Source organism: Atractosteus spatula, unplaced genomic scaffold (assembly GCF_055471065.1).
Source record: "Atractosteus spatula isolate fAtrSpa1 unplaced genomic scaffold, fAtrSpa1.hap1 Scaffold_1, whole genome shotgun sequence".
NCBI classification, from domain to species: domain Eukaryota; kingdom Metazoa; phylum Chordata; class Actinopteri; order Semionotiformes; family Lepisosteidae; genus Atractosteus; species Atractosteus spatula.
The window spans coordinates 541351-568209 of NW_028296652.1; the positions used below are offsets into that span (position 1 = coordinate 541351).

Sequence of the window (26859 nt, forward strand, 5' to 3'; positions counted from 1 at the left end):
CCAGATGTGAACCATCAGTGGGTGTTTGGGCTTTGGCTTGTTCACATATCTCACCTTTTTACAAAATGACATGGTTGAAAACTGTTCCAAAGCCACTGTTTCATCAGTGAAAAGTACATCATGAAATGCCTTTCCTCTTTGTTTCTTACCCTTATGGGGCATGTGTTGTGTTTTTTTTTTATATCTCTATCCAAGCCCTCTGCACACTCTTATCGATGTTGGACTCGCGCTTGCACAGAGGTCAGCCCACAGCCGTCTTTGAACTTGCACCGCTGATAGCTCATCATTTTCCTCTGTCAGTCTGTCAATGGCTCACACAGTAGGACTTGGGGGGGGGGGGGGAGACCAACAGTTATAAAACTTAGTGTGTAGTTGTATTCACATGTAATAGAATATTGTTAAAGTTATTTACCTTTGCATCATCCTTGGTTTAGATTCTCTTTGCCTCCTCTCGCCTTTTTAATGTCGTTTCATTGTGCTTTCACAAAGATGTCCATGGAAGCCAAATTCTGTACAATGTCTTGTGTTGACTTCCTGTTTCTTTTCATTATTTGGTGTGAGAGTCTTCATGATTTTGGCCATAGTCCGTCTCCTTACCTGCAAAAGCAAAAGCAAAATTATTTTTCAAGCAAGATAATGCAGGATGCTTTCTAACATCAGGCAATGTTTTTTTTTATCTAACATTGATAAATTAAAAACATTCCTAATAGCAATTATTTACCTGCATAAACTTATAAAGGTTTTAAGTACTAAAACACTTCAAACAGTTTTAAACACTTAATTTGTCTGAATGCTTCTAAAAACGCAAAGGAATAAATTATCCAATGCAAATTAGCATTAACTTAACAAACTTAACAAATGCAGATCTAGATACTCGCCTATTTCATGTTATACTTCTCGGCTCGTGAGTAGCAAAAAATCATTTCTAGCACAACATTTTGTGCACTGCCAACATGTCTTCAGAGAATAGTTTTGGGTTTCTGGCACATACTAACTTACAATTTTTATTATCAACAAGTTGTAAATATGATGTTTACATTGGCATTATTAATTTTTCACTTGAGTGTATGGAGGATTGTCAGCTGTCACTGAGAGCAGACCCCCCCCCCTTAGGCTGCGCAAAGGCTATTTTAAATTTTTATAAAGAAATATATTGTAACGCACAAACATTTACTGTCGAACTTTAAATCAACAATAGATTTAAAGACAATCTGTCAAAATGCAATGGAATACAATATTGTTGTTTTTATCCTGTAAACCACTTTGAAAAGCCACCTTTAAAGGTGCTATATGAAGGTGCTGATTCCTATGGAAGGTTTTTTTTCTTTTTTTCACCATTGAATAAACCTATTACTTGATTCTTATGGTTTGTGTGAGAAGCCAGGGTATTTGTTTGTTCCCTCCTCCCACCCCTCTCTGTGTACAGTAGAGCCTTCTGTCCTGACTGGAGGAGCTCACTGAGCTGTTTCTGGAAAGGGAGAGGGGTGCGGAACCAGGGAACTATTTACATGGTAAACGGGTGATCTCCGCTGCCTGTGACTGTCAGAAGAGAGGTCATAGCGACTCAGACACCCGTTGAATGGAAAGGGACAGTTTAATTTTCTGGACAGCAGGCACAGCACCCCACTGGAGGGAGGGAGAGGGAGATTTCAATCAAAAGTAACAATGATTACAATGCACAAATATATGGACATTTTCAAATGAACACAAACCAAGGAAAATGACTAAAAACTATGAAAATGAGGACTGAAACAAAGGAAAAACAGAATACACTAGGCCCTTTTTCAAATGATTCTCTCCTAAATATCCATAAGAATTTTCCATTTTTCTTTAGCTGTGTGTTACTGCAATTTCTTTTAGGCAGCTGCTACCATACATTTGATGTCCCACACATTTCTGCTCCAAACCCCTCCCATGTTCACTATCGCCCCTTTCCATACCACCATATTTCTAGCTGATCAGAAGCCACACAGCTGATCAGAAACCATATCATGAAGGCCATTCCCTTCGTTCTCCCTCTCCCCTTAACCCCAAACATTATGGTTGCCAGATTGATCTTGAAACCAGTCTCTAAGGCATCCAAAAAGGGCACACACCTCTCCCACACTTGTTGTGCAAACACACAAAACCAGAAAACATGTTCAATCATTTCAGTAAAGTGACAGCCCGCTCGCGGGCATCCAGTCTGTCTGGTCAGATTGTTTGTGCATGACATCCCGCACACTGGAAAAATCTTCAAAGATGACCAGAGCCTTATGCAGGCTATGGTCTGAAGTCAACACTAATGTACAGATGCAGCCATTCAAAATAAAAGCGGGCGATACCGCATTATTTTGCGGTGCGCTTTACGCAGTCTACCGCGAGTTACTGTAAATTCTCCTATAGTACCGCAAGTAAAATAATAGTATCCGGAATTTCCGCAAGGTGGAGCTAATAAAGCTCAACCTCTCATGTTTGAGCTGTCGCCATCAAAGTCTTTACCAAAGATATTACTAATAGTATTAATAATGAATGACCTTGGACAAGCTGTAAACTCAAAGTATTGCCCTGGTCCACATTCTTTTTTTCATTGACCGTCTTTGTAAAAGTAACACCACAGCATTTCGCAATCACGCATTTGTTTCCAATCATGCAAAGTACAGTAATTTTTGAGAATCTCAGATTCACCATGCCTTTCACATGCTCATAAAAGAGATTGATTTAGGAACATAAACATATTACCGTATGCAAACTGTACTGTATACAGTATGTATATGTATATTTAATGTCTTAACTGTGCCCGTTTAAGTATTGAATATTTATATGGAATTTTACCACTGAAGGGAAATCTTAGTAGCCGTGCATAAAAAGAATAGGAGCATACTGAAACGCATGTGAAGGCCATACACGGTATTAATTTGGAACATAAACATACAGTATATGGCTGGTCTCGGTACTTCAAAGAAAACATACACACCAGTATTCCATTTCTCCCTAAACATTTTAAGCATTGAAGCCTTTAACTAACGTGATACCGGAGTCAACAAGCATACTTTTAGAATTTGATTAAAAGGGAATATAATATGGAATCGCGTATCTAAAGAAATTAATAACGATATAATTATATTCATGTGGCTCAGAGATTAAATAAAACTTCACTCGCACCAAACAAATTTATATTTCTAAATATCACAACATGATCGAATTTAGGTCATTTTAATAACAATGAATAGTCACCTATGCGTTGCGATTTAAATCAATATAAATGTTTAAATTGTGTTTAAATCGCCTTTATTTAAAACCCATAAATAAAGCTGATACTGTTTAGACTTTTAATTATTTTAAACTGTATTACAGCAGCACAATGCACAATGCAACGTAAATCGCTGTCTTTGTCTTCTGCGTAATAATGTTCACCTCTCTGTCCAGCAAATTAACAATAGTAATAATAATGAACTTTATTGTATATGGTGCCTTTAAAGGTGGCTCCTCAAAGCGCTTTACAGGATAAAAACAATAACAATAATACTGTTAGGCTGGGCAAACGATTTTTTTTTAAGAAATACAAAATGAGATAGAATGATGTGTTCCGGCTTAGACATTAACGAAGAGCATAACGAAGGTCATAAAGGTCATAAACGACCATATTATGTAAACTGTATGTTGCTGTTATTGGTATTTTAAAGAAAAAATACTGTAAAATCCTGGGTTCGGTACAATGTTTCAGGCATTCATGTGAAGGACAACAGAGCTTTCACTGGCTCAAAAAGACAAAAAGACAAAAAGAAGAACGGACAGCGCGAGCCTGCATCCTCTCCTCAGCCGTCCACACCACACTTTTCCCTGGGTCAGAGATTAAATAAAACTTCACTCGCACCAAACAAATTACCACACACTGAACACTGAACATGTTAAGCCAAATGTGACTCACAATACTTTTATGGTACATTACTTTGCTAAAATGTATTTAAAAATAAAAACGATTACAAACGCCAGCAGAGAGAGAGACGCACACACAGTTCTTCATTGTCAAAAAGTAATTGTTTTTTACTATGTCAGCACCCAGACAAACGCAAACGCCTTATTAATGAAATGCTTTTATTCATTCTTAATCCAACTCACAAGTTGTCATCTGCTGTTGAAGCTCTGTGAGACTAGACTCACACATGGCTAGACTTGACTCGGCTCTGGCTTTCCCATCTATACCGATGCACTGCAAGTACAACCCCCCTCTCTGCGGGAGTGCTGGCTGTGACGAATTAAACCGGTTTCACAGGTATTTTCAAAGTAGAAGGGGGCGAGATTTCCAGCGAAAGACAACTCCCCCCCTCAAAAACCCAGTAAGTACAGTACTTACTAGTTAAGAAAGCAAGGCTCCTAAATGAAATCGCTTTAACATGCTAATGCGTTGGTGTAACAGTCCGGGCGTGGCAAGCTTCTAATGTCTCCCGACTACGGCGAAAGGAATCCTTCTTTCATTGGAAGACAATGAACATATTCTAGCCCTGAATGAATTAATAGCACACATGGTTTACATAAAAGACATTTTTCCAAGAAAGTTTAGCCTTTGTCACTAATGAAACCAATAAATAAAGACATAAATATAGAAGTGTTAAGATTTTTAAAATACATGACTTTGCTAAAATTTATTTGAAAATAAAAACGATTACAACCGCCAGGGGAGAGAGAGAACAGGGGAGGGATGTTGGTTTTGCATAAGGGGCGGGGCTATGGAAATTAGGTCTGTTTGGGAATGTGGAGTTACATGTTCTGGCTGTTTGTGAATTATCGTTGTTGAGTATGGAGTGTTGAGGTATTGATTTTGTGCGATGCTTTATGTTGACAATTGAGGTGGATTTTGTTTATGATAAAGAGGAGAAACTGGGATGGGAGGAGGGTTTGGTTTTGCATAAGGGGCGGGATTATGATAATTGGAGGAATTTGAGAGAGTTTAATGGTTTGATATATTTGATTTTGTATTGTGGTTGTTATCTATGTTTTTGGTTGGTATTATGTTTATATGGTTGCTTTTGTTGGTTGGTCATTATTATGGTTATTATGTTTATTGTGTCATTTTTGATTATTGGTGTAATAATCAAAAGAGAGAGAGAGCGAGCACCTTCTGTTTACTTTTGTAGCCAAAGGGCCTTGCAGATCAGATTCCCTTCCCCCTACGGAAAGACAGACACATGTTTTCACAGTTTAGAAGCCTAAATAAAAAGAAAAAGCATTTTCAGAGAGCAATTACGCTGTGTTTATGTAGAATAAGTGATTAGGTTTATGAGCAATCTAATTACTTATTCGTTTAAAACGCTATATAAAATAAAGTTTATTATTAATTTGCTGAACAGAGTGGTGAACATTATTATGCATAAGACAAAGATAACGATTTATGTTAAAAGACATTTAATTAAACACGGGTTTGTGATTTACATGGGAATAGGGGTGACGGGAACTCTTAATCTAAATAAAAATAAAATAAATAAAACAGGTTTCGATAGTTAATAACCACTTTTTATGCACGAAACACGGGTGATTTTTCTTCCTCCTGATTAGTTTAGAAATCTGTGTACGCTGTAAGGTTTTTACTTCTTAATTAAACTTTTAAAATACACGTTTCGAATAGAAAGAAATCCTCTTCCTGGTACAGTATGTATAGCAGACCAGCACGTCTCTTTTCTCCAATCAGAGGGGTGTCAGATGGTGTCAGCCAATCACCATTCTGAAGCCGTACCGTAATCTCTGGTATGGGGAGACCCCAGAATTCTGTCCCATAGTTTAGATAGAGGATAGATACTTTTATTGATCCCGTGAGGGAAATAAAGTAAATAATTTTCATTTTAGGAAATTATTAAACGCTCGGTTAAAAGCAAAGGAGATTGTCTGTTATAGTGGACATAAAAACAAGAGTTTGCTGCGGTGTTATTGGAAACCCAAATTTAACAAAAAATCGCTGCCATTATATCCTAGAAGACACAGACCGGCGCCAGACCGGGAGAATGCCCGCAGCGTAAAAGAAAATGCCTGATGAACTAGGGATTGGACAGTTTCAAAGTGCTTGTACAATCCATGGAAATGTTCAAATAAATGTGCAAAACAAATAAACAAAATAATCATTCATTTCTTTATCATATTGGCTAGCTAATGTCCTCTATTTGCTAGTTAGTGGCTGTTTCTGCGTTGGGTAGCAACGGGTGAGTGTTCTCAGGCGGAAGATGTAAACAGCTTAATTTTCGTGTTAAATATTTTTTTTAAATTAAAATTCATTCTATACAGCAATCGCATATTTGGGTACCGTTTCATAAAACTTTCATGCTTAAAATGTTTAGGGAGAAATGGAAGACTGGTGTGTATTTTTTCTTTAAACTACCAAGACCAGCCATACACAGTACAGTTTACATACAGTAATGTTTATGTTCCTAAATTAATATCGTTTATGACCTTCAGATGCGTTATGCTCCTCTTCTTTTTATGCTCAGCTACTAAAATTTCCCTTTTGTGGTAAAATTCCATATAAATATTCAATACAAAGCGGATTAAAATGTGCACAGTAAAGAGATTAAATGATTAAATCTTTTTACTACCGACCAATGCACCACGAGTGCCCCTGTCAGTCATTTTGGCCAGCCAATCACTTACCGCGGTGCCCTGCGGTGGCTTGTGGATAGTTTACCATACCGCGGGTTTGTACCGTGCATTTTGAATGGCTGCATCTGTATATTGCACAAAAACGGTTGTAAACAGGATAAAGAAAAAGAACAGATGTAGGAGTTTACTGTTCAGTCCAGAAACAGGTCACTGTCAATGTTGCCTCTGTCCAGACGCAAGGTGGATGCATTGTATACTCTTATGGCAGAAGGCAAGAATGACCTTCTGTAGCACTCCCTGTCGCACTGTGGATGGATCAGCCTATTGTTGAACATGCTCTTAATTTCTACAAGCATGTCATAGAGGGGATGGAAGACATTGTCCATGATGGCCTCTAGTTTGTACAGAATTCTCCTCTCAGCCACTATCTCCAGGGGGTCCAGGCCAGACCCAATGACAAAGCTTGCTCTTCTGATGAGCTTGTTCAGCCTGTTAGAATCCACTGCTCTAATCCCAGAGCCCCAGCACACCACTGCGTAGAAAATGGCGCTCGCTACCACCGACTGATAGAACATGTGTAGCATCTTACTACACACATTGAAGGACCTGAGCCTCCTCAAGAAGTAGAGTCGGCTCTGTCCCTTCTTATAGATGGCCTCGATGTTCTTAGACCATTCCAGTCTATCGTCGATAAGCACTCCCAGGTATTTGTACGAGTCCACTATCTCCACGCCACTCCCATGGATGTAGACAGGAGTAGGTTGGACCTTTACTCAAGTATATCATGGGATGATTAGGAGAAAGGACACAAGCACGTTTAGGGTATTATTTTTTTCCCACGATTTAAAGCTTGTTTATATACGATTGGGTTACTTGGAGACAGATCTGCATTTTTATTCTGGATTCTGTTTGAATCCGAAACTTTTTTTTAATTCGTCCACTAAAGTCACTCTAACGGCACATCCAGTTATTTGTTTAAAAAATATATTTTTTCAATATCTCAAATTTTACCGGTCATTTAGAGAATTTCCGTACGTTTTTTTTTTCTGAAGTGATGCATTTCAAAGAATATTGATGTAAATCATTGTTTCTTTAAATAAATGCAATAAAAAGATTATTTTCCTTTATATTGAGAAGTGATGGCTCCCAAATGCAGAGAGGACTTGAAACAGGGTTTTGTACAAAAGAATATTACAGATGCTTTTTCATATCTCTTTCAGACTAACATCAGATTTTCTGTATTTCTGCCTGCATAGACATCAGACCTTGCTGCACAGAAAGCTTTAGTTTTATATAATTATTTTCTCCTTCTTGCTTTCAGCAACAGGGAAAACAGAACTGGGCATTTGTTGACAACATACTGAAAGTTAACTACCCAGGTAGACATTTGTTTTGATGGAGGGAGTAAAGAAAAAATATTTAAGAGATCTGTAAAAAAGATTTGCTATCCAAGGTCTTGGCTGTAAATTGTATTTAAAACTTAAAATCCAAGATTTGATTAAAAAAACTTCACTTTGTTATAGGATTGGATTATATTAGCAGTGTTTACTTTTCAGTGCCCAGTCAGGGGGTGGTGTGGGTTGGCAGTGGGACAGCCTTTCCCCTACAGGCTTCTGTCAATCAGTCAATCAAGGTTTATTTATCAAATGCACAACAATACAGCATGCAGCAGTAGTTGCCGGTGTAAGGAATACGCCCCTGCGTATACCAGGGATCTCAGCCTCCCGGGCTGGGGGAGGTCTCCTTTAGCTCAGCTGGCACTGAGCCGTTGTGTTGTGTGACGCCGGAGACCGGGGTTCGAGCCCAGGCAGGGCAGGAGCACCGAGGGTGGAAACCCCAAGAACCGTTACAATGCAATACACCAGAGTAACAGAGACACGTAATGCTTACAGTACTCAATTGAACACATACCCCTGCACAGTGGAATGTTAATAAGATCCTATTGGTTATAAATCCATTTCTTTTCAGGGCAACTAAAATATCGCTCACCTCTACAGTTCAGAAGGTATGGCCTGAGAGGTTTGCGATGATGACATCACCAACTACTGTACCGAAGTCTCTTAAAGTGACAGAACAGCCATCAGCAAAGGTCTCCAGCCCGGCTGCAGAACCAACATAACAAACATGAACAGTGCAACACAAATAAAACTGTTTACACAGAGCGAGTCAGGATGTGGTGAAGGTTCATATTTTTTCTACATGTCCACATCTTCGTGTTTATTTTTGCTATTATACAGATGGCTTCAGTAAAGAACTGCCAGACCCAGACTGTTGTCCGGCTGTTCAGTTTTCACGTCGGTCTAACGGATGTCCGAATAAGAGCCCAACGCAGAAGACTAACATGCAGCTACCCGCGCACAGAGAACGTCAGTTCTGTGTGTGTTCACTCGTCAGTTCTGTGTGTGTTCACTGCCAGAAATGGCAGTGAAATGGCAGTGAATGGCAGTGGCAGTGAAATGCCATTTCTCAAAATCACAACTTTAAGGTTACACAATAATAGATAATAATGCAATAGAAATTAAATAAAAGAAACTCAGACAAAACTCAATATGAATAGAGCTCCGATGTGACCAGGGTGTATGCAATACATTATGTCCAAGTAGTGAAGTGTGCTGAATACAATGAAAACTGTGTGTCCATGTAGCCATTACAGGTGATTTGCTGAAGGAGCTGCAGGTTGGCTGTTTAGCAGTTTAATTGCCTGGAGGTAGAAGCTGTTCCGTAGTCTGTTGGACTTGGACCGAATGCTTCGGTACCATTTACCGGACGGTAGGAGGGAAAACAGTTTGTGACTGGGATGACTGGGGTCCTTGAGAATGGGCCTGGCTTTCCTCAGACATCTAGTGGAGTAGATATCCTGGATGTTTGGAAGCTCACACCCGGTAATGAGCCGCGCTGACTTCACCACCCTCTGCAGTACTTTGCGATCCTGGGCGGAGCAGTTCCCATACCAGGCAGTAATGCAAACAGTTAGGATGCTCTCAATAGTGCACCTGTAGAAGCTGGCCTGGATATGTGATGGCACGCCGAATGTCTGTAGCCTGTGAAGAAAGAATAGGCACTGCCGTGCTGTTTTGACCACGTTGTTGGTGTGGTAGGTCCAGGTTAAGTCCTCTGTGATGTGTACTTGAGTAAAAGACGAAGTACTTAAAATAATTCAGTTAAGTACAGATCTCAGAGAAGTATACCCAAGTGCTGAAGCGAAGCAGTTCTACTGGTTACTTCACACCCATGGGTGGTGGTGTGGGTTTTGTATCCAGTGTCTGATTTACAGGGACTGTGGGTGACTGCCTAAAAATGAGTCTAAACTGTCTCATTGTGTTCTGTATATGACAACAAACTTATGAACCACTCACTAAAATGTGTCCTTTTCATTAAAATAAAGACATTTCCAGCTTCATTACTTAAGAGCCATGAGGTTTTTGTTTGTAAGCCATAGCTTTGGTGATCAAGGTTTTACACTGACCAAAAACTCCAACAATGTGTAGCCTGGCAAAGAATAACCAGCACAGGACACAGATATATTTTTGGGGTTCTTTATTTCCAGGTAAGTATGGTGCCTGATCTGTTTTGTTAGTTTGGGAAATGATAAAAAACAAAAGAAATGACATAGAATGATATATTTAGCTACACAAAATACGGTAGTGGCTCTTCCTACCATAAGGGAAAACTTAAAAATACAAATTTTAGTTTGACGGTTTCAACATTCTTGGTTCTCCATCTAACCATTACAAAATCACATCTACACTGAACAAAAAAATGAATTACATTGCAGTTTAAATTGAAATAACTCGCCACGCAACGCGAGTAAAAATAGGTCGCCCACAGGCTGCGCAGGTCACCTCTCGGCTCTACCCTCACTGAGAACTACATTACAACGGAAAATTGAATAATACTCTTACAATGGCATACACTTGGCAAACGGTGCTATACCCATTTCACAACTAAACATAAGTCTCGGTAAAGTATAAGGAACATAAAATACAAGGAACGTAGAAAAAACATTACTTACAAATGAGTAAACAGGTTTTCCTAGCCCGAGTAGATGTCTAGAAATTCAGGCTACGGCTTCAGTCCACTCGGTCAAAATATAACATCCATTTTACTAATCTTGTCTATGAAATACACCTTTATACTTGTTAATACTTTAGATTTGAGACCTCATTTACAGTGTAAATAGGAAAACAACACAGTATTTACCGTTACAACTCTCTGCAGCAGTTTGTTGTTTTTGAAATTTACTGGCAGGAACTAAGAGACACCGCTATCTAAGAGGCAGCGCCATCTACTGGACGTGGCATAACAGACAGCTATTCACCACCAGGTCACATACAGATACTTTATTGATCCCGTGAGGGAAATTGCAGTGCAACAGCAGCTTAACACAGACAACACTGTAACGAATGATACAATAATAATACAATACAATCAGTACAGTGAGAAGTGCACTAAGAAGAGTTACTCACAGTCCAGAACACACAAATAACAATCCAGAACAGTACAGTACACATAAAAGTCATATTGCACAATAATAATATAAATAAGGAACAAGTAATAGGTTTATTCCATGCTGAAAAAAAGAAGAAAGAGAACACAACGTTTCGGCCGTGGAGCCTTCTTCAGGTGTGAGCACCTGTTAATTATATTATATTATTAATACATTAATAATATAAATATAAATGTATTGCACAGGTCTCTGGCATATATTGCCCAAAAGCGGTTGTAAACGGGAAAAAGAAAAAGAACAGCTGTATCAGTTTACTGTTCAGTCCAGAAACAGCTCACTGTCAGTGTTGCCTCTGCCAATTGTACATCTACATGAACTCAAGCCTCTCCCAGACCCTGAGAGGACTTCAGCCCGGTGAAGCTCACTGAGGCGTCCTCTTAGCTGCAGCAGGTGAAGACCACGGCCTGGATGGGGTGCCTGGACACCGGACTCACCTTGCTGGTGCAGGAGTAGCAGGCCATGAGGTGGCCAGAGCAGCTGTGGGCGAAGAGGCCGTCCTTGGGGCAGATCTGGCAGATGACACAGAGCTCAGGGGCGCTCGGGGTGAGACGCGTGGCCAGGTGGCTCTCAGGAAGCTGCTCCTGACCGAAAGTCTGGTTTCCCCTCCCACTCATCACTGCGCCACGCTGCCCCAGCCCTGAGCAGAGCTCCTGCTCTCCCTCCCCTCCCTCTCCTCACTGCGCGGCCCTGAGCAGAGCTCCTGCTCTCCCGCCCCTCCCTCTCCTCACTGTAGGTTTCCCGGTGGGTTTGGGAAGGATATATAATTCATATTAATTAGTGTACCATAAGTTAATCATATAATTACAATAAGTTTGGTTATATGTGATGTGTTTTTTTGTGGTTCTTTAGGTCGACCCTCGTCAGACAAACCAGGAGGAGCCTGTCTCATGTGGGCTTTACTTTTTTACTGTGCTCTCCTGGTCTGAGTCATTTATCTGATTCCACAACACAACGCAGAGGAAGGGCAGTGATGGTGGTGAATCTGCACAATTGAGATGAATATAAAACAGGATTCAGATAGATTCTCTGAAGCAAAGATAATGTTGGGAGGAGATTTTAATACTGTACCTAATGAGTCCTTAGATAGATGGCCCTGAAGTAAGACACAAGATGTAAAAAGGGTTAACTTAAGTCAGTTCTGCCTGAAAATTAGACTTCTAAGCAACAGGGGTTTATGGCAGGAAAGGGGGTTAACTGATAAGGATTCCAGATGCAAGCTAGGAACCCCCTGGGGGTGTAATCTTAAACTGACCATTTGGCCAGGGTCTCTTAACTGGCCAAATACCATGACCCCCCCCCCCCCCCCTTACCATAACACCGAATGACATCCGAAGCAGCAAGCAAGGACTATATAACCTAAAAGTTTGTACCGGCACATGGAACAATACTTCGGTTTTGTTGTTTCTTGCGGGAAACAAGACTTCGGCTTTATTGTTCCTTGCATGCAATAAACTCATCTGTTTAACTTCATCTCGGGATCCAGAACCTTATTCTTTCTGTTACAACAGCCCCAAAGGGTTAATAGTAGTTTGGAGTCAGTGGAATTGGAAATCTTGTGTGTGGGTTTGGGGGTAATTGATATTTGGAGATGTCTGAACCCAGAAGTAAGACAAAAATTGATCTGTGGTTGATTATGAAAGAATTAGAAAGTTTAACTGTTGGTGTTAATATGAGTCCCGCAGTATTGACTGATCACAAGGGAATCTTTTTATTGTTTTTTTGTACGTCTAGTCCTTTGAAACCTAAAAACTCAATTTACTGGAAGTTTAACAAGAATCTCTTAAATTTAAAATAAGACAACATGCAACTAAAAGTAGTAAAGACTTTAATAAGATACTATTATTAAAGAAATAGTTGACCTCACTCAACCCATAAGAACTTCTACCATGGTATACTATAGTACTCTGTGGTACAATACGGTATGTACCATAGTACACTGATGTGTATTATGGTACTGTCGTAGTGTACCATGGTACATCTAAGGGTACACTATGGTACATTCATTGTACCATAGTGTACTATGGTACTGTATGTGCCATATTAGTTCCATGGTACATTTAAGTGTACACTGTGGTACACTTATTGTACCATAGTGTACCATAGTTTGTTTTACCACTGTGACAAATGAATGTACTGTAACTGAGTGTGGTAGACAAAACACATACAAATGAATGACCTGTAAAAATTGTCATGAACCTCTCTAAAAAGATAATGATGTTTGACTGTCGCCATATTGCAGACACATGGAGCCTGAGCATTGGTTCATACAGTATGTACCTCACAGCTAGGAATTAGGCTACAGAAACACAAACAATCTGGATAAGGATCATAAGGATGTTTATTGTGAAGTTTTCACTTAATAAATAATTTAAAAAAGATCGTGTGAAAGAGCATTTAACACCCTCAAGAACCACCTTAGTTCTGCCCCAGTGCTTCGTAGTCCAAAAGGCATCACAGTAAAATGGTATAATCCCAATGGTGTACGGAATGCGGTGTAAGGACTGGATGCTTCATCCAGGGGCACCTGCCAATACCCCTTACAGCTGGGTTCCATGCAACGCTGGAGGACGTCTCTATCGAAGCCCCTGGATCTCGGCCTGCAGGTGCCGCTGCAGCGCCGGTTTTCGAGACGAGGAACATCCTGGGGAGGCAACTTCCTCCGCTTTCTCCCCCCGGCGCAGTGCCTTCTTCTCCTGGGCCTCTCTTGGGAAGCCGAGGGCTCTGCCTGGGGTCAGGTGCTCGAGTCTCTTGTGTTCGCTGCAGGAACCTCGACTCCCGGAAGCTGCCCGCCAGCTCATGACTCTGCTCCTCTTGCTCGAGGACACGATCGGTCCTCATCCGTGGCACTGTAAGCCTCCAAGGCCTTGCCTGTAAGCAGAGGACTAGCCAACAGGCCCACTCCTCCTCTGTCCACTTCCAGGTTCTGGCCATGCGCTCAAATTGCAGGAGATAGTTTTCAATGTCCTCACCTTGCTGGTAGGGGGGCATCTTAGGCTCTTTACGGAACATGCCCTCTGCTGAAGCACCTGTAGCAGACATGGGTGTTGAACTTGGTGGACCCTGGTCCCGACCCGATGTCACTGTAGTGCGTTGTCGTGGTGCTGGTGTAGGAAGAGCAAGCCGTGGACTTTCTGCTGTCTCCATGTTTCCAGGTATTGCTCCCCGAGCCTGCGATGCCGGTACAATCCTGGGTGCAATTAAGATCTCCTGAAGGGAGGTTTTAAGTCCACGTAATTCTTCAAACAATCCCTCCTCTCTCTTTTGTTGCCCAGACAGAAAGTCTCGGAGAAGGCTCACCATCTCCCCTTGAGGTTCTGTCTTGGACACATGTCTCACACCTGTTACTTGTTGAGAGGTGACTCTAGGACTAGCTTCTAGCTCTTCACAGCATTCTTCTTCCTCTGATGAGGCCACCGTGTCCCAAGGCTCATCTGCTTTGAGCTGTGGCAGTGCCTTTCCTTGTGAACGCAGGCCTGCCCGTTTTTTCCAGGGACGCACTGTCTTGCGGCTAGCCATCCCACTGCTGCCACCAAATGTCACTGGGAGGGCAGGAGTGGTGCCCAAGTGAGTCCTTTTAAAACCTAATGATGGCTCAGCTGCAATTGCACTTAGGTGCAAAGATGATAGTATATTATGACAATGCTCCTCACAATTATATATAGCAAAACAAAAAACAAAATGGAATTAGTACACACACACTAAAAACAAACCCTTTCTGTAAGAAAGAGATCAGGAGTTCTACCACACTTAGGTCCTATCAGCTCCACACTGTAGCAATAGCGAGACTAAGCCCCGTTAGATCTCTCCCCCCCTCCTAAATAGGTACCATATAGCCCTGCCCCCTTGGACTGTACCACTGTTACAAAATTATGGAGCTGCATTTCACCCCAGATAAACTAATTTCCCTAACATGGGAATTCCTTCTTTCTTTTAAAGAATAGTGTAAACAGAATGTACAAAAGAAAATTACCAACCCTGAATACATTTAACTTATTTTTAACCTCCTGTAAAAAAGGTACTTCCTTTACCGGAAGATGTGCACATGCACCACTCCATGTTGACATTATAAAGCCGGGCTGAAAATGGGTATTGGGTTTGGACCCATGAGACCACCATACCCGGAAGTTGGACAGCAACACGGAAGAGACAAACAAACAGACAGAGTGCTCTCTCACACAGATAAGTACAAATAAAGAGAAACAGAGTTTGTGTTTGTGTCTCTTCAGGTAACAGAAACTGATTTTGAAATAAGAGGTGATAATGTATTGCATGTATGAAAATAGGAAACTGCTAGCCAAGCCCCGGGTGTGCACCCTCATGAGCTAGCTAGCCGACAGGAAAGTGTATGCGAGATCGTGTGTAACTTAAGATGGATAATGAGTGTCGTGTAATGTACTGTTTGCGGACGGTGACAGAGATCCCTCACACTATATATATATACACTTACATATATAACATAAATAACAATTATGTTCTTAAAATAAAAAAAATATTTTAAATCTGTTTAAAAAAATAAGACCTACTTCCATTTCAGACTATTTCATTTGTACATAAAATGTACATACAATTTTAATAAAAATGTGCTATTTTAATAATAATTATAAGAAGTTATCATGACTTAGTCTATTTCAAACACTGGCATCTTCATTAAGTACATCTGATGCCTATATTCGATTACAATGCATTTTGAATCAACATCCTTCCATGAGATTGCACACAGCTTGTTGGTGGCCTTTACCAGCATTAGGAATTTTGCAACATTTGTATTAAGGTCTGAATTGTAGATGGTGAACTGATTCCTATCTTTTGCGAGTTGTAAAAAGAATATTAAGAGTTCTTGACAAGAACATTCCATGTCAAGTTCACACTCACATTCCTTTAGAAAAACAACCAGAGACTGAACTAAACCAAATGATTTTTTTGTGGCTATGACTGCATTATTTCTTTTAAAACCCTGTGTATACTCTTGTGTGGTTAGCAGCATCTGGCAAATGATGAAACGCTTATATACAGTAGCATTGTGATACTGAAGGTACCCAATAAGAGTCTCATTGTTTTGTAATGCCACCCTCTCACTAGCAGTCAGCTCCCTATTTGTACCACTCCCTAATGTGACCACATGATCAGTAATGTACTTTCCTGACTTTGTGACACCTTTGAAAAAACACCTAACATCCTCATTTGCAGTTTGTAGGACTGACTCTCCAAATCTAAGCACTTTTTGGAGAGCAAAAAAATACTTAAAAAATTGTGATGCTACAGCTTGGGTTCCACTGAAAAGATTTACAGGGGTGCGTCCATGGTGTGCGGGTGTTCTGGGGGAGTCCAAGGCACACTGACCTAAATGGAGTCCAAAGGGAAATCCAAGATGAGGCAAATGTCCAGAGCCGGGTGATCCATCTGAGACGAAGACAAACGGGATTAAAAACCGGAGCGGGATCCGGTGGAGGGTCGGGGGGAACAAGAGGGGAATGGGACCAGGCTCTCCAGGTCCCGGACTTGCCTGGTACGGGAACCAATGCAGAGCCCGGAACAGAGTGAGCGTCTGGCTGTTAAGGTGGGCTGGAACAGGGGGCAGGTGCACAAAATCAACTCAGAAGCGAAAGAGCCGGAGCGCCCTTAAGGGGGAGGGACTACAATCGTGACACTTGGGCTTTGTCACTCAAATAAAAAAACTGCTTGTCTAGAAACCATTTTGTTTTTGGAACACATCCTGGCACAATATACTTTAACAGCTCAAGTAAATCTTTTGTAGCTGCTGTTGACAATTTGTCTCAAGATAAATGCCATTATACTGTAAGTATTAGGAGTGCACCCATGGTCAGATATGACCCAGTGTAGATCTTTTTGTCCGGATTGAAAGAGGCATCAAACAGGTGTTCCTGTTGGGACATGACGGACATTTATATCTTTGCATGCAGAGAACAGTCTATAGACCAAACTAAAAAGACAAGTAGAATAGAAATGTCCAGATGGAGCCACACAAAACACCTAACAAGGTATACTGCATTACTAGTAGCTGGCAGCCCAAACTGAACTATGATGGAGATTTAGATGACAATGATATTATTGTCCCACGTAAGATCTTGTGTTATTTCAGGATTGGAATATACACACCTGTATGTCGTCATTATGAAAATCATCCTCATCAGTTGGGGTCTCATCAGATTCTTCTCCAATGAGCTGCAATGTTCAACACATTTATCAATCATGACAGCATTTTTTCTAATAGCATGACTTGCATTGTGACTCGGGGTGTGTAGTTAGAGAAACATTTTTTTGTTATTTTGGGATTGTAATTTATACACCTGTAAGTCATCATTATGAAAATCCTCCTCCTCATTTGGGGTCTCATCAGATTCCTTACCACTTAGCTGCAATATTAAACCAATTTGTTAGTCACATCAAAATCTTCTCCACTAAAACACGACTTATATTGTGATCAGGCTATGTAGTTAGTGAAACTCAGTTCAAAGCTTTTTCTTTTTTTAGGATTGAAATATACACACCTGCATGTTGTCATTTTCAATCACATTGTCCGAGTCCTCTTCACTGTGCTGCAGTTTGAGACAAATGTCTAATTATTAACAAATCAGCAAACTACATATGCCAGCAACATAATTAACACTAGGTAAGTTAAAAACTTCAGGAATGTACAGCCATACAGTAGATTTTAGTACTAAGGTATGTTAACAAAGTTCAATCTTTCTTCTAACTCTATAGACTGTGACCCCTTAGTATTAGTCTAAGGTTCATTGTATAAGGTTAAGTGAGTTACAGTGTCATATCCTACAGATGACAAGGCTGAACTCATTGAAATTAGGAACAAGCTGACAAGTACAGAGGAGATGTCAAAGAAATTCGGAAAAGGACATCGTATTAAGAAGAGAAAAGTGTTTAACAATGAGTCCACTGAGGTATGCCAAGTTCCAAAAAAACACTTAACATTAACTTAACCGACCACTTTATTAGAAACACCTACCTTGAACCTACACTCACTGGCCACTTAATTAGGTAGGCCTACATCTACAGTACCTTATAGGTGTATAGCTTTTATTTATTTGAGATGCAAATTTTATGTTGGCTTTCTATTTTCTATCTTTTTCAGGATGAATAAAGTGGGCCTATTTATCTATCAATCATATTTTAATAACTAGTGTTATGTACCATGGTACCCCTAAAAGTACCACACTTGTACCATACAGCTGTCAAAACATCATAGGATAAAATAGGTTTCAACGTACCACATCACCTTAAAAGTACCATGGTATACAGTATATGTACCATGGTACACCTACTATGGTACATGTACTATGGTACTGTCAAAAATACCAGGGTACCATACCATAGCACTGGTACCATAAATGTACAATTTATTATGGTAAGTTTTGTTCCAATTTTAAAATATTAAAAAAATATATTTAATATAATATAATCCTTGCACCTATACTATCAGTACAGCTGTACAGCACATTCCCGGTTTGTTTTGCGGGGGTATCAGGAGATGATTCAAATTAATGGAAACTCTATAATACTGATGTTAAAGGGTGATTTAAGAATGCAAGTGAAAGGCTAGTTTTAAAAACACTGCCGTGTTGGCAGAAAGGTTCAGTTCAGAGATAAACGAGATGCTTTTCCGAGCCGGACTCAAGGTGCTCGTCTGTCCCCGGACCTCCCTTCTGGGTGTGAGGGACACCGGGCAGCGGCCTTGTCTGTGAGGAGAGTCCGCTGTCCTCACACCGGGCTGTCTCCGCCGTACCCGAGTGTCCAAAAGTATTGATTCCAGACCAGAGCTTGTAAAACTCAAGTACATCATGGGATGATTAGGAGAAAGGACACAAGCACGTTTAGGGTATTATTTTTTTCCCACGATTTAAAGCTTGTTTATATACGATTGGGTTACTTGGAGACAGATCTGCATTTTTATTCTGGATTCTGTTTGAATCCGAAACTTTTTTTTAATTCGTCCACTAAAGTCACTCTAACGGCACATCCAGTTATTTGTTTAAAAAATATATTTTTTCAATATGTCAAATTTTACCTGTCATTTAGAGAATTTCCGTACGTTTTTTTTTTCTGAAGTGATGCATTTCAAAGAATATTGATGTAAATCATTGTTTCATTAAATAAATGCAATAAAAAGATTATTTTCCTTTATATTGAGAAGTGATGGCTCCCAAATGCAGAGAGGACCTGAAACAGGGTTTTGTACAAAAGAATATTACAAATGCTTTTCCATATCTCTTTCAGACTAACATCAGATTTTCTGTATTTCTGCCTGCATAGACATCAGACCTTGCTGCACAGAAAGCTTTAGTTTTATATAATTATTTTCTCCTTCTTGCTTTCAGCAACAGGGAAAACAGAACTGGGCATTTGTTGACAACATACTGAAAGTTAACTACCCAGGTAGACATTTGTTTTGATGGAGGGAGTAAAGAAAAAAATATTTAAGAGATCTGTAAAAAAGATTTGCTATCCAAGGTCTTGGCTGTAAATTGTATTTAAAACTTAAAATCCAAGATTTGATTAAAAAAACTTCACTTTGTTATAGGATTGGATTATATTAGCAGTGTTTACTTTTCAGTGCCCAGTCAGGGGGTGGTGTGGGTTGGCAGTGGGACAGCCTTTCCCCTGCAGGCTTCTGTCAATCAATCAATCAAGGTTTATTTATCAAATGCACAACAATACAGCATGCAGCAGTAGTTGCCGGTGTAATGAATACGCCCCTGAGTATACCAGGGATCTCGGCCTCCCGGGCTGGGGGAGGTCTCCTTTAGCTCAGCTGGCACGTTCTCTGTTGCATGATGCCGGAGACCGGGGTTCGAGCCCAGGCAGGGCAGGAGCACCGAGGGTAGAAACCCCAAGAACTGTTACAATGCAATACACCAGAGTAACGGAGACACGTAATGCTTACAGTACTCAATTGAACACATACCCCTGCACAGTGGAATGTTAATAAGATCCTATTGGTTATAAATCCATTTCTTTTCAGGGCAACTAAAATATCGCTCACCTCTACAGTTCAGAAGGTATGGCCTGAGAGGTTTGTGATGATGACTTCACCAACTACTGTACCGAAGTCTCTTAAAGTGACAGAACAGCCATCAGCAAAGGTCTCCAGCCCGGCTGCAGAACCAACATAACAAACATGAACAGTGCAACACAAATAAAACTGTTTACACAGAGCGAGTCAGGATGTGGTGAAGATTCATATTTTTTCTACATGTCCACATCTTCGTGTTTATTTTTGCTATTATACAGATGGCTTCAGTAAAGAACTGCCAGACCCAGACTGTTGTCCGGCTGTTCAGTTTTCACGTCGGTCTAACGGATGTCCGAATAAGAGCCCAACGCAGAAGACTTATGTGCAGCTACCCGCACACAGAGAACGTCAGTTCTGTGTGTGTTCACTCGTCAGTTCTGTGTGTGTTCACTGCCAGAAATGGCAGTGAAATGGCAGTGAATGGCAGTGGCAGTGAAATGCCATTTCTCAAAATCACAACTTTAAGGTTACATAATAATAGATAATAATGCAATAGAAATTAAATAAAAGAAACTCAGACAAAACTCAATATGAATAGAGCTCCGATGTGACCAGGGTGTATGCAATACATTATGTCCAAGTAGTGAAGTATGCCGAATACAATGAAAACTGTGTGTCCATGTAGCCATTACAGGTGATTTGCTGAAGGAGCTGCAGGTTGGCTGTTTAGCAGTTTAATTGCCTGGAGGTAGAAGCTGTTCCGTAGTCTGTTGGACTTGGACCGAATGCTTCGGTACCATTTACCGGGCGGTAGGAGGGAAAACAGTTTGTGACTGGGATGACTGGGGTCCTTGAGAATGGACCTGGCTTTCCTCAGACATCTAGTGGAGTAGATATCCTGGATGTTTGGTAGCTCACAGCCGGTAATGAGCTGCGCTGACTTCACCACCCTCTGCAGTACTTTGCGATCCTGGGCGGAGCAGTTCCCACACCAGGCAGTAATGCAAACAGTCAGGATGCTCTCAGTAGTGCACCTGTAGAAACTGGCCTGGATTTGTGATGGCATGCCGAATGTCTGTAGCCTGTGAAGAAAGAATAGGCACTGCCGTGCTGTTTTGACCACGTTGTTGGTGTGGTGGGTCCAGGTTAAGTCCTCTGTGATGTGTACTTGAGTAAAAGACGAAGTACTTAAAATAATTTAGTTAAGTACAGATCTCAGAGAAGTATACCCAAGTGCTGAAGCGAAGCAGCTCTACTGGTTACTTCACACCCATGGGTGGTGGTGTGGGTTTTGTATCCAGTGTCTGATTTACAGGGACTGTGGCTGACTGCCCAAAAATGAGTCTAAACTGTCTCATTGTGTTCTGTATATGACAACAAACTTATGAACCACTCATTAAAATGTGTCCTTTTCATTAAAATAAAGACATTTCCAGCTTCATTACTTAAGAGCCATGAGGTTTTTGTTTGTAAGCCATAGCTTTGGTGATCAAGGTTTTACACTGACCAAAAACTCCAACAATGTGTAGCCTGGCAAAGCATAACCAGCACAGGACACAGATATATTTTTGGGGTTCTTTATTTCCAGGTAAGTATGGTGCCTGATCTGTTTTGTTAGTATGGGAAATGATAAAAAACAAAAGAAATGACATAGAATGATATATTTAGCTACACAAAATACGGTAGTGGCTCTTCCTACCATGAGGGAAAACATAAAAATAAAAATTTTAGTTTCACGGTTTCAAAATTCTTGGTTCTCCATCTAACCGTTACAAAATCACATCTACACTGAACAAGAAAATGAATTACATTGCAGTTTAAATTGAAATAACTCGCCACGCAACGCGAGTAAAAATAGGCCGCTCACAGGCTGCGCAGGTCACCTCTCGGCTCTACCCTCACTGAGAACTACATTACAACGGAAAATTGAATAATACTCTTACAATGGCATACACTTGGCAAACGGTGCTATACCCATTTCACAGCTAAACATAAGTCTCGGTAAAGTATAAGGAACATAAAATACAAGGAACGTAGAAAAAACATTACTTACAAATGAGTAAACAGGTTTTCCTAGCCCGAGTAGATTTCTAGAAATTCAGGCTACGGCTTCAGTCCACTCGGTCAAAATATAACATCTATTTTACTAATCTTGTCTATGAAATACACCTTTATACTCGTTAATACTTTTGATTTGAGACCTCATTTAGAGTGTAAATAGGAAAACAACACAGTATTTACCGTTACAACTCTCTGCAGCAATTTGTTGTTTTTGAAATTCACGGCAGGAACTAAGAGACACCGCTATCTAAGAGGCAGCGCCATCTACTGGACGTGGCATAACAGACAGCTATTCACCACCAGGTCACATACAGATACTTTATTGATCCCGTGAGGGAAATTGCAGTGCAACAGCAGCTTAACACAGACAACACTGTAACGAATGATATAATAATAATACAATACAATCAGTACAGTGAGAAGTGCACTAAGAAGAGTTACTCACAGTCCAGAACACACAAAGAACAATCCAGAACAGTACAGTACACAAAAAAGTCGTATTGCACAATATTAATATAAATATACATGTATTGCACAGGTCCCTGGCATATATTACCCAAAAATGGTTGTTAACAGGAAAAAGAAAAAGAACAGCTGTATCAGTTTATTGTTCAGTCCAGAAACAGCTCACTGTCAGTGTTGCCTCTGCCAATTGTACATCTACATGAACTCAGGCCTCTCCCAGACCCTGAGAGGACTTCAGCTCACTGAGGCGTCCTCTTAGCTGCAGCAGGTGAAGACCACTGCCTGGATGGGCCGCCTGGACACCGGACACACCTTGCTGGCGCAGGAGTAGCAGGCCATGAGGTGGCCAGAGCAGCTGTGGGCGAAGAGGCCGTCCTTGGGGCAGATCTGGCAGATGACACAGAGCTCAGGGGCGCTCGGGGTGAGAAGTGTGGCCAGGTGGCTCTCAGGAAGCTGCTCCTGACCGAATGTCTGGTTTCCCCTCCCACTCATCACTGCGCCACGCTGCCCCAGCCCTGAGCAGAGCTCCTGCTCTCCCTCCCCTACCTCTCCTCACTGTCTCCTCACTGCACAGCCCTGAGCAGAGCTCCTGCTCTCCAGCCCCTCCCTCACCTAATGCGCGGCCCTGAGCAGAGCTCCTGCTCTCCCGCCCCTCCCTCTCCTCACTGCGCGGCCCTGAGCAGAGCTCCTGCTCTCCCGCTCTCCCTCTCCTCACTGTGCGGCCCTGAGCAGAGCTCCTACTCTCCTGCCCCTCCCTCTCCTCACTGTCTCCTCACTGCACAGCCCTGAGCAGAGCTCCCGCTCTCCTGCCCCTCCCTCTCCTCACTGTCTCCTCACTGCACAGCCCTGAGCAGAGCTCCTGCTCTCCTGCCCCTCCCTCTCCTCACTGTCTCCTCACTGCACAGCCCTGAGCAGAGCTCCCGCTCTCCTGCCCCTCCCTCTCCTCACTGCGCGGCCCTGAGCAGAGCTCCTGCTCTCCTGCCCCTCCTGAATATAAAACAGGATTCAGATAGATTCTCTGAAGCAAAGATAATGTTGGGAGGAGATTTTAATACTGTACCTAATGAGTCCTTAGATAGATGGCCCTGAAGTAAGACACAAGATGTAAAAAGGGTTAACTTAAGTCAGTTCTGCCTGAAAATTAGACTTCTAAGCAACAGGGGTTTATGGCAGGAAAGGGGGTTAACTGATAAGGATTCCAGATGCGAGCTAGGAACCCCCTGGGGGCGTAATCTTAAACTGACCATTTGGCCAGGGTCTCTTAACTGGCCAAATACCATGACCCCCCCCTTACCATAACACCGAATGACGTCCAAAGCAGCAAAGAAGGACTATATAACCTAAAAGTTTGTACCGGCACATGGAACAATACTTCGGTTTTGTTGTTTCTTGCGGGAAACATGACTTCGGCTTTATTGTTCCTTGCATGCAATAAACTCATTTGTTTAACTTCATCTCGGGATCCAGAACCTTATTCTTTCTGTTACAACAGTTTTGGCGTAGTCGGCGGATGCTCCAGAAGGCGCAGAACTTCCCATCGGCAGGAGAGACTGTCAGCGCTCACATTACTAAGAGGTAAGGACTCCTCTTTTTTTAAAAAAAAAAGTCCTGACTCTCTCTGACCGATTGGGAAATCTCTGCTCCCTGCGAGAATCGCCCGGGATGACGGAGTAAACGTGAGTTTCTGAATTCCTCTGACCCGGGGAAGACACCGGTGTATGTAATGGGTAGTTTGCTGTAAGCCCAGAATTTGGTCTGGCAGGCGGTGATTCACGGTATTGTGTATAGGCGTTCAAAACTGGTGTATGCCTTAATTGCGCGTGGAGTTTTTGAACGGGTTATGGACCTTTACCGCGAAGTTCAGGACTGGTGTGTGTAACGAGCAGTTCTTTCCGGACCCTATGCGGACGACACAATCTGAAGAAGTGGGGGAACACTGGCGAAACGTCATGCAGGAATACGGGGCTGAAGACAAGGGGGCGTGTCCAAGGTGCGCTGGTGCACGGGGGAGGTGTGGCCGAGGCGAACAATCCGAGAGAGTAGTCCTTAGGGAAAATCCAAAACGCAAGGGTAAGTCCAAAACCAGGAAATCCATCAGAACAAGTTAAAAACCACGAAGGCCGGGTCGGAACCGGCGGACGGGGAACAGGAACGGGACCAGGCGCTTCCAGGTCCCGGACTCGCACGATATGGAAATCAGATGCAGAGCCCGGATGAGCGTCAGCGCCTGGCTTTTAAGGTGGGCTGGGAATGGGAAACAAGTGCAGAGAATAAAGTCTTGAGTGAAAGGGCTGGAGCACCCTTAAGGAGGGGGGACTAATATCGTGACAGTGTGGGCCTTAATTGCGCCCGGAGTTCTGAGGCCCAGGATCGGTGTGGGCCTTAATTGCGCTCGGGGTTCTGAAGCTGAGTGGTGCATTAAATGCACGTATAATCCAGGATTGGTGTGGGCCTTAATTGCGCCCGGGGTCCTGAGATTAGCTACGCCTTGATCGTGCACGGATTGGCATGGCGTGGTTTTTTGTTTTAAAGGGAACAGGAGAGAAGTAGAAGATATAAATGTATGTTTTTGGTGTTGTCCTTGTTTGTGAATACATATACACACGCACGACACTAACATAAACACACCTCACAATAAAAGAGCAAAGCACTAAGTAGCAGGATCTAAAGGACGCTGAGATCCGAGAATCGCCCTGATTGAGCTCAGTCCACCCCGGGGCAAAAGCAGCGAGGCTGGCGTTCTGGGGATGGTGAATTACTGATCAAGGAAGGGGGTTTTCGAGGTCTCGTTCCTTGCCTGTGAACAGTGCAGTGTAAGTCCTCTCTAAAGGCTCTGAGAGGCATTTAGATCTGGAGGTAACAGACGCCCTTAGCTGAATGAGTGCAGTAATGCACAGGATTTTCAAGTAAAAGCATCCCCCTACTGTACGAGCTGTTACCTCACACACGACAAAAGTAAACTCTTAAAGAGACTGAACATGTGTGCTAACTGATGGTTTGAGAAAGTGGTGGAAGGGTCCGTTTATATATCGGAAAAGTGTAAGTTGATGGAAAAGAAGGAGAAAAATATGGGAAAAGCTGAGTTTGTCAGAGGGAGTTTGAGGCGAAGACGCCTGTAAAGAAAGCATATGAGTATTGATTGGCAAAAGCACAAGCATGTAGCTGCCACCCTGGTGCACGGCCGGCACCAGTGGTGGCAGATACATGAGAAAAAAAAAGAAATTGGGATGTGGCTACTTAAAAGTGTGTTTAGGAGAAAAACAAAAACCCGAAAGAAAAGATACTTTACTCGCTACGAAAGAGTATGAACAAAAGCGAAAAGAGGCAGGCCAGGAGAATCAGAAACTAAAGGAAGAATTAGTTCCTGGTCGCACTGCAGTAGTTAATGTGTAACAACCGTCAACTAAATAATATCCTGCTCTCCCATAGGGGAACAGACAGGCAGGAAATTAAAATAATTGGGATCAATTCCCACATTGACCATATGGAGACGGGGGGTCTGAGTGGGATGACACCTGGTACGAGTGTGATAGAGACGGAACAGGGACTCCCTTCTTAAAGGGAGGGCGCCCGCAGACCTGTATTCTCACCCGAAGTGGGAAAGGACTTGATGTAGCGGGGGCTGGCGCTGTTGATGACAGCGTCACTCTAACTGTCTCGCACTCGCACCTACCTTCCCTGATTCCCCCATACGATCAAATCCAAAACCGGAAGATATTGACCGCTGGGCTAAAGTACCGCATCCGAAATTAGGAATGCAGCGAACCTGGAGTGCGCTTCAGGAATTAAAAGGATTCATGTAGAAGTGAAACAAGAATACAACACATTTTAGTACGAAGAGAAAAATATATTCTCGATGTGTATGTGTGTTTTATGGATTTGTGTGCCGGCATGTATGTGTGTAACTGTGAGTTTTTGGTATACTAAATGACGGTGCGAGTGTGTTTTGCCAGCGGGACTGGCTAGAGACGTAACTAAAGAGACTTGACGAAAATCAACTTAAGGAGATTGGAAAATATAAGAGCGTCTGAAACGTATAAGTACAGTACAGGTGGACGTAAAAGGAGTTAGATAAACAGTTTTTGTATGTATATACAATTAGTTGTAATAGTGGAAACAAGTTGGATTTATGCGAATGTCTCGAAACCAGACATGCTGAAACGTTGTAGGTTTAGAATCGAGACTGGGGAGAATAAACAGTCTTGTGAGAAGATCTGTTTACCTAACGATTAGATCCTGTAAATCCCTTGTAGCCTCCCTAAGTGTGTCCAGT

General features: G+C 41.9%; 1 protein-coding gene across 2 annotated transcripts; it reads right to left on the bottom strand.

Moving 5' to 3' along the window:
• Nucleotides 1–13397: 13397 nt before the first annotated feature.
• Nucleotides 13398–17643, bottom strand: LOC148810265 (uncharacterized). Of its 2 annotated transcripts, XM_088909125.1 has the most exons (4): nt 17584–17643; nt 17192–17257; nt 16415–16474; nt 13398–14681 (listed from the first exon to the last, which is right to left on the bottom strand). In XM_088909125.1, the coding sequence occupies exons 1-4, from the start codon at nt 17595–17597 to the stop codon at nt 13526–13528; spliced, it is 1296 nt and encodes a 431-aa protein (XP_088765251.1). In that variant the 5' UTR covers nt 17598–17643; the 3' UTR covers nt 13398–13525. The 2 variants fall into 2 exon arrangements, with proteins under 2 accessions (XP_088765251.1, XP_088765250.1); XM_088909124.1 differs by lacking the exon at nt 17584–17643 and having other exon boundaries at nt 17192–17340.
• Nucleotides 17644–26859: the final 9216 nt, after the last annotated feature.

Bases quoted from the DNA above. Each gene is read 5' to 3' on its own strand.
- LOC148810265 (XM_088909124.1), bottom strand. From the start codon at position 17,286: ATGATTGATAAATGTGTTGAACATTGCAGCTCATTGGAGAAGAATCTG. The intron at 16,475-17,191 runs GTGTGTATATTC...TCTTCGTCTCAG, and splicing joins TTCATAATGACGACATACAG to ATGGATCACCCGGCTCTGGA. The intron at 14,682-16,414 runs GTCAGTGTGCCT...TTTGCACCTAAG, and splicing joins TCCCTTTGGACTCCATTTAG to TGCAATTGCAGCTGAGCCAT.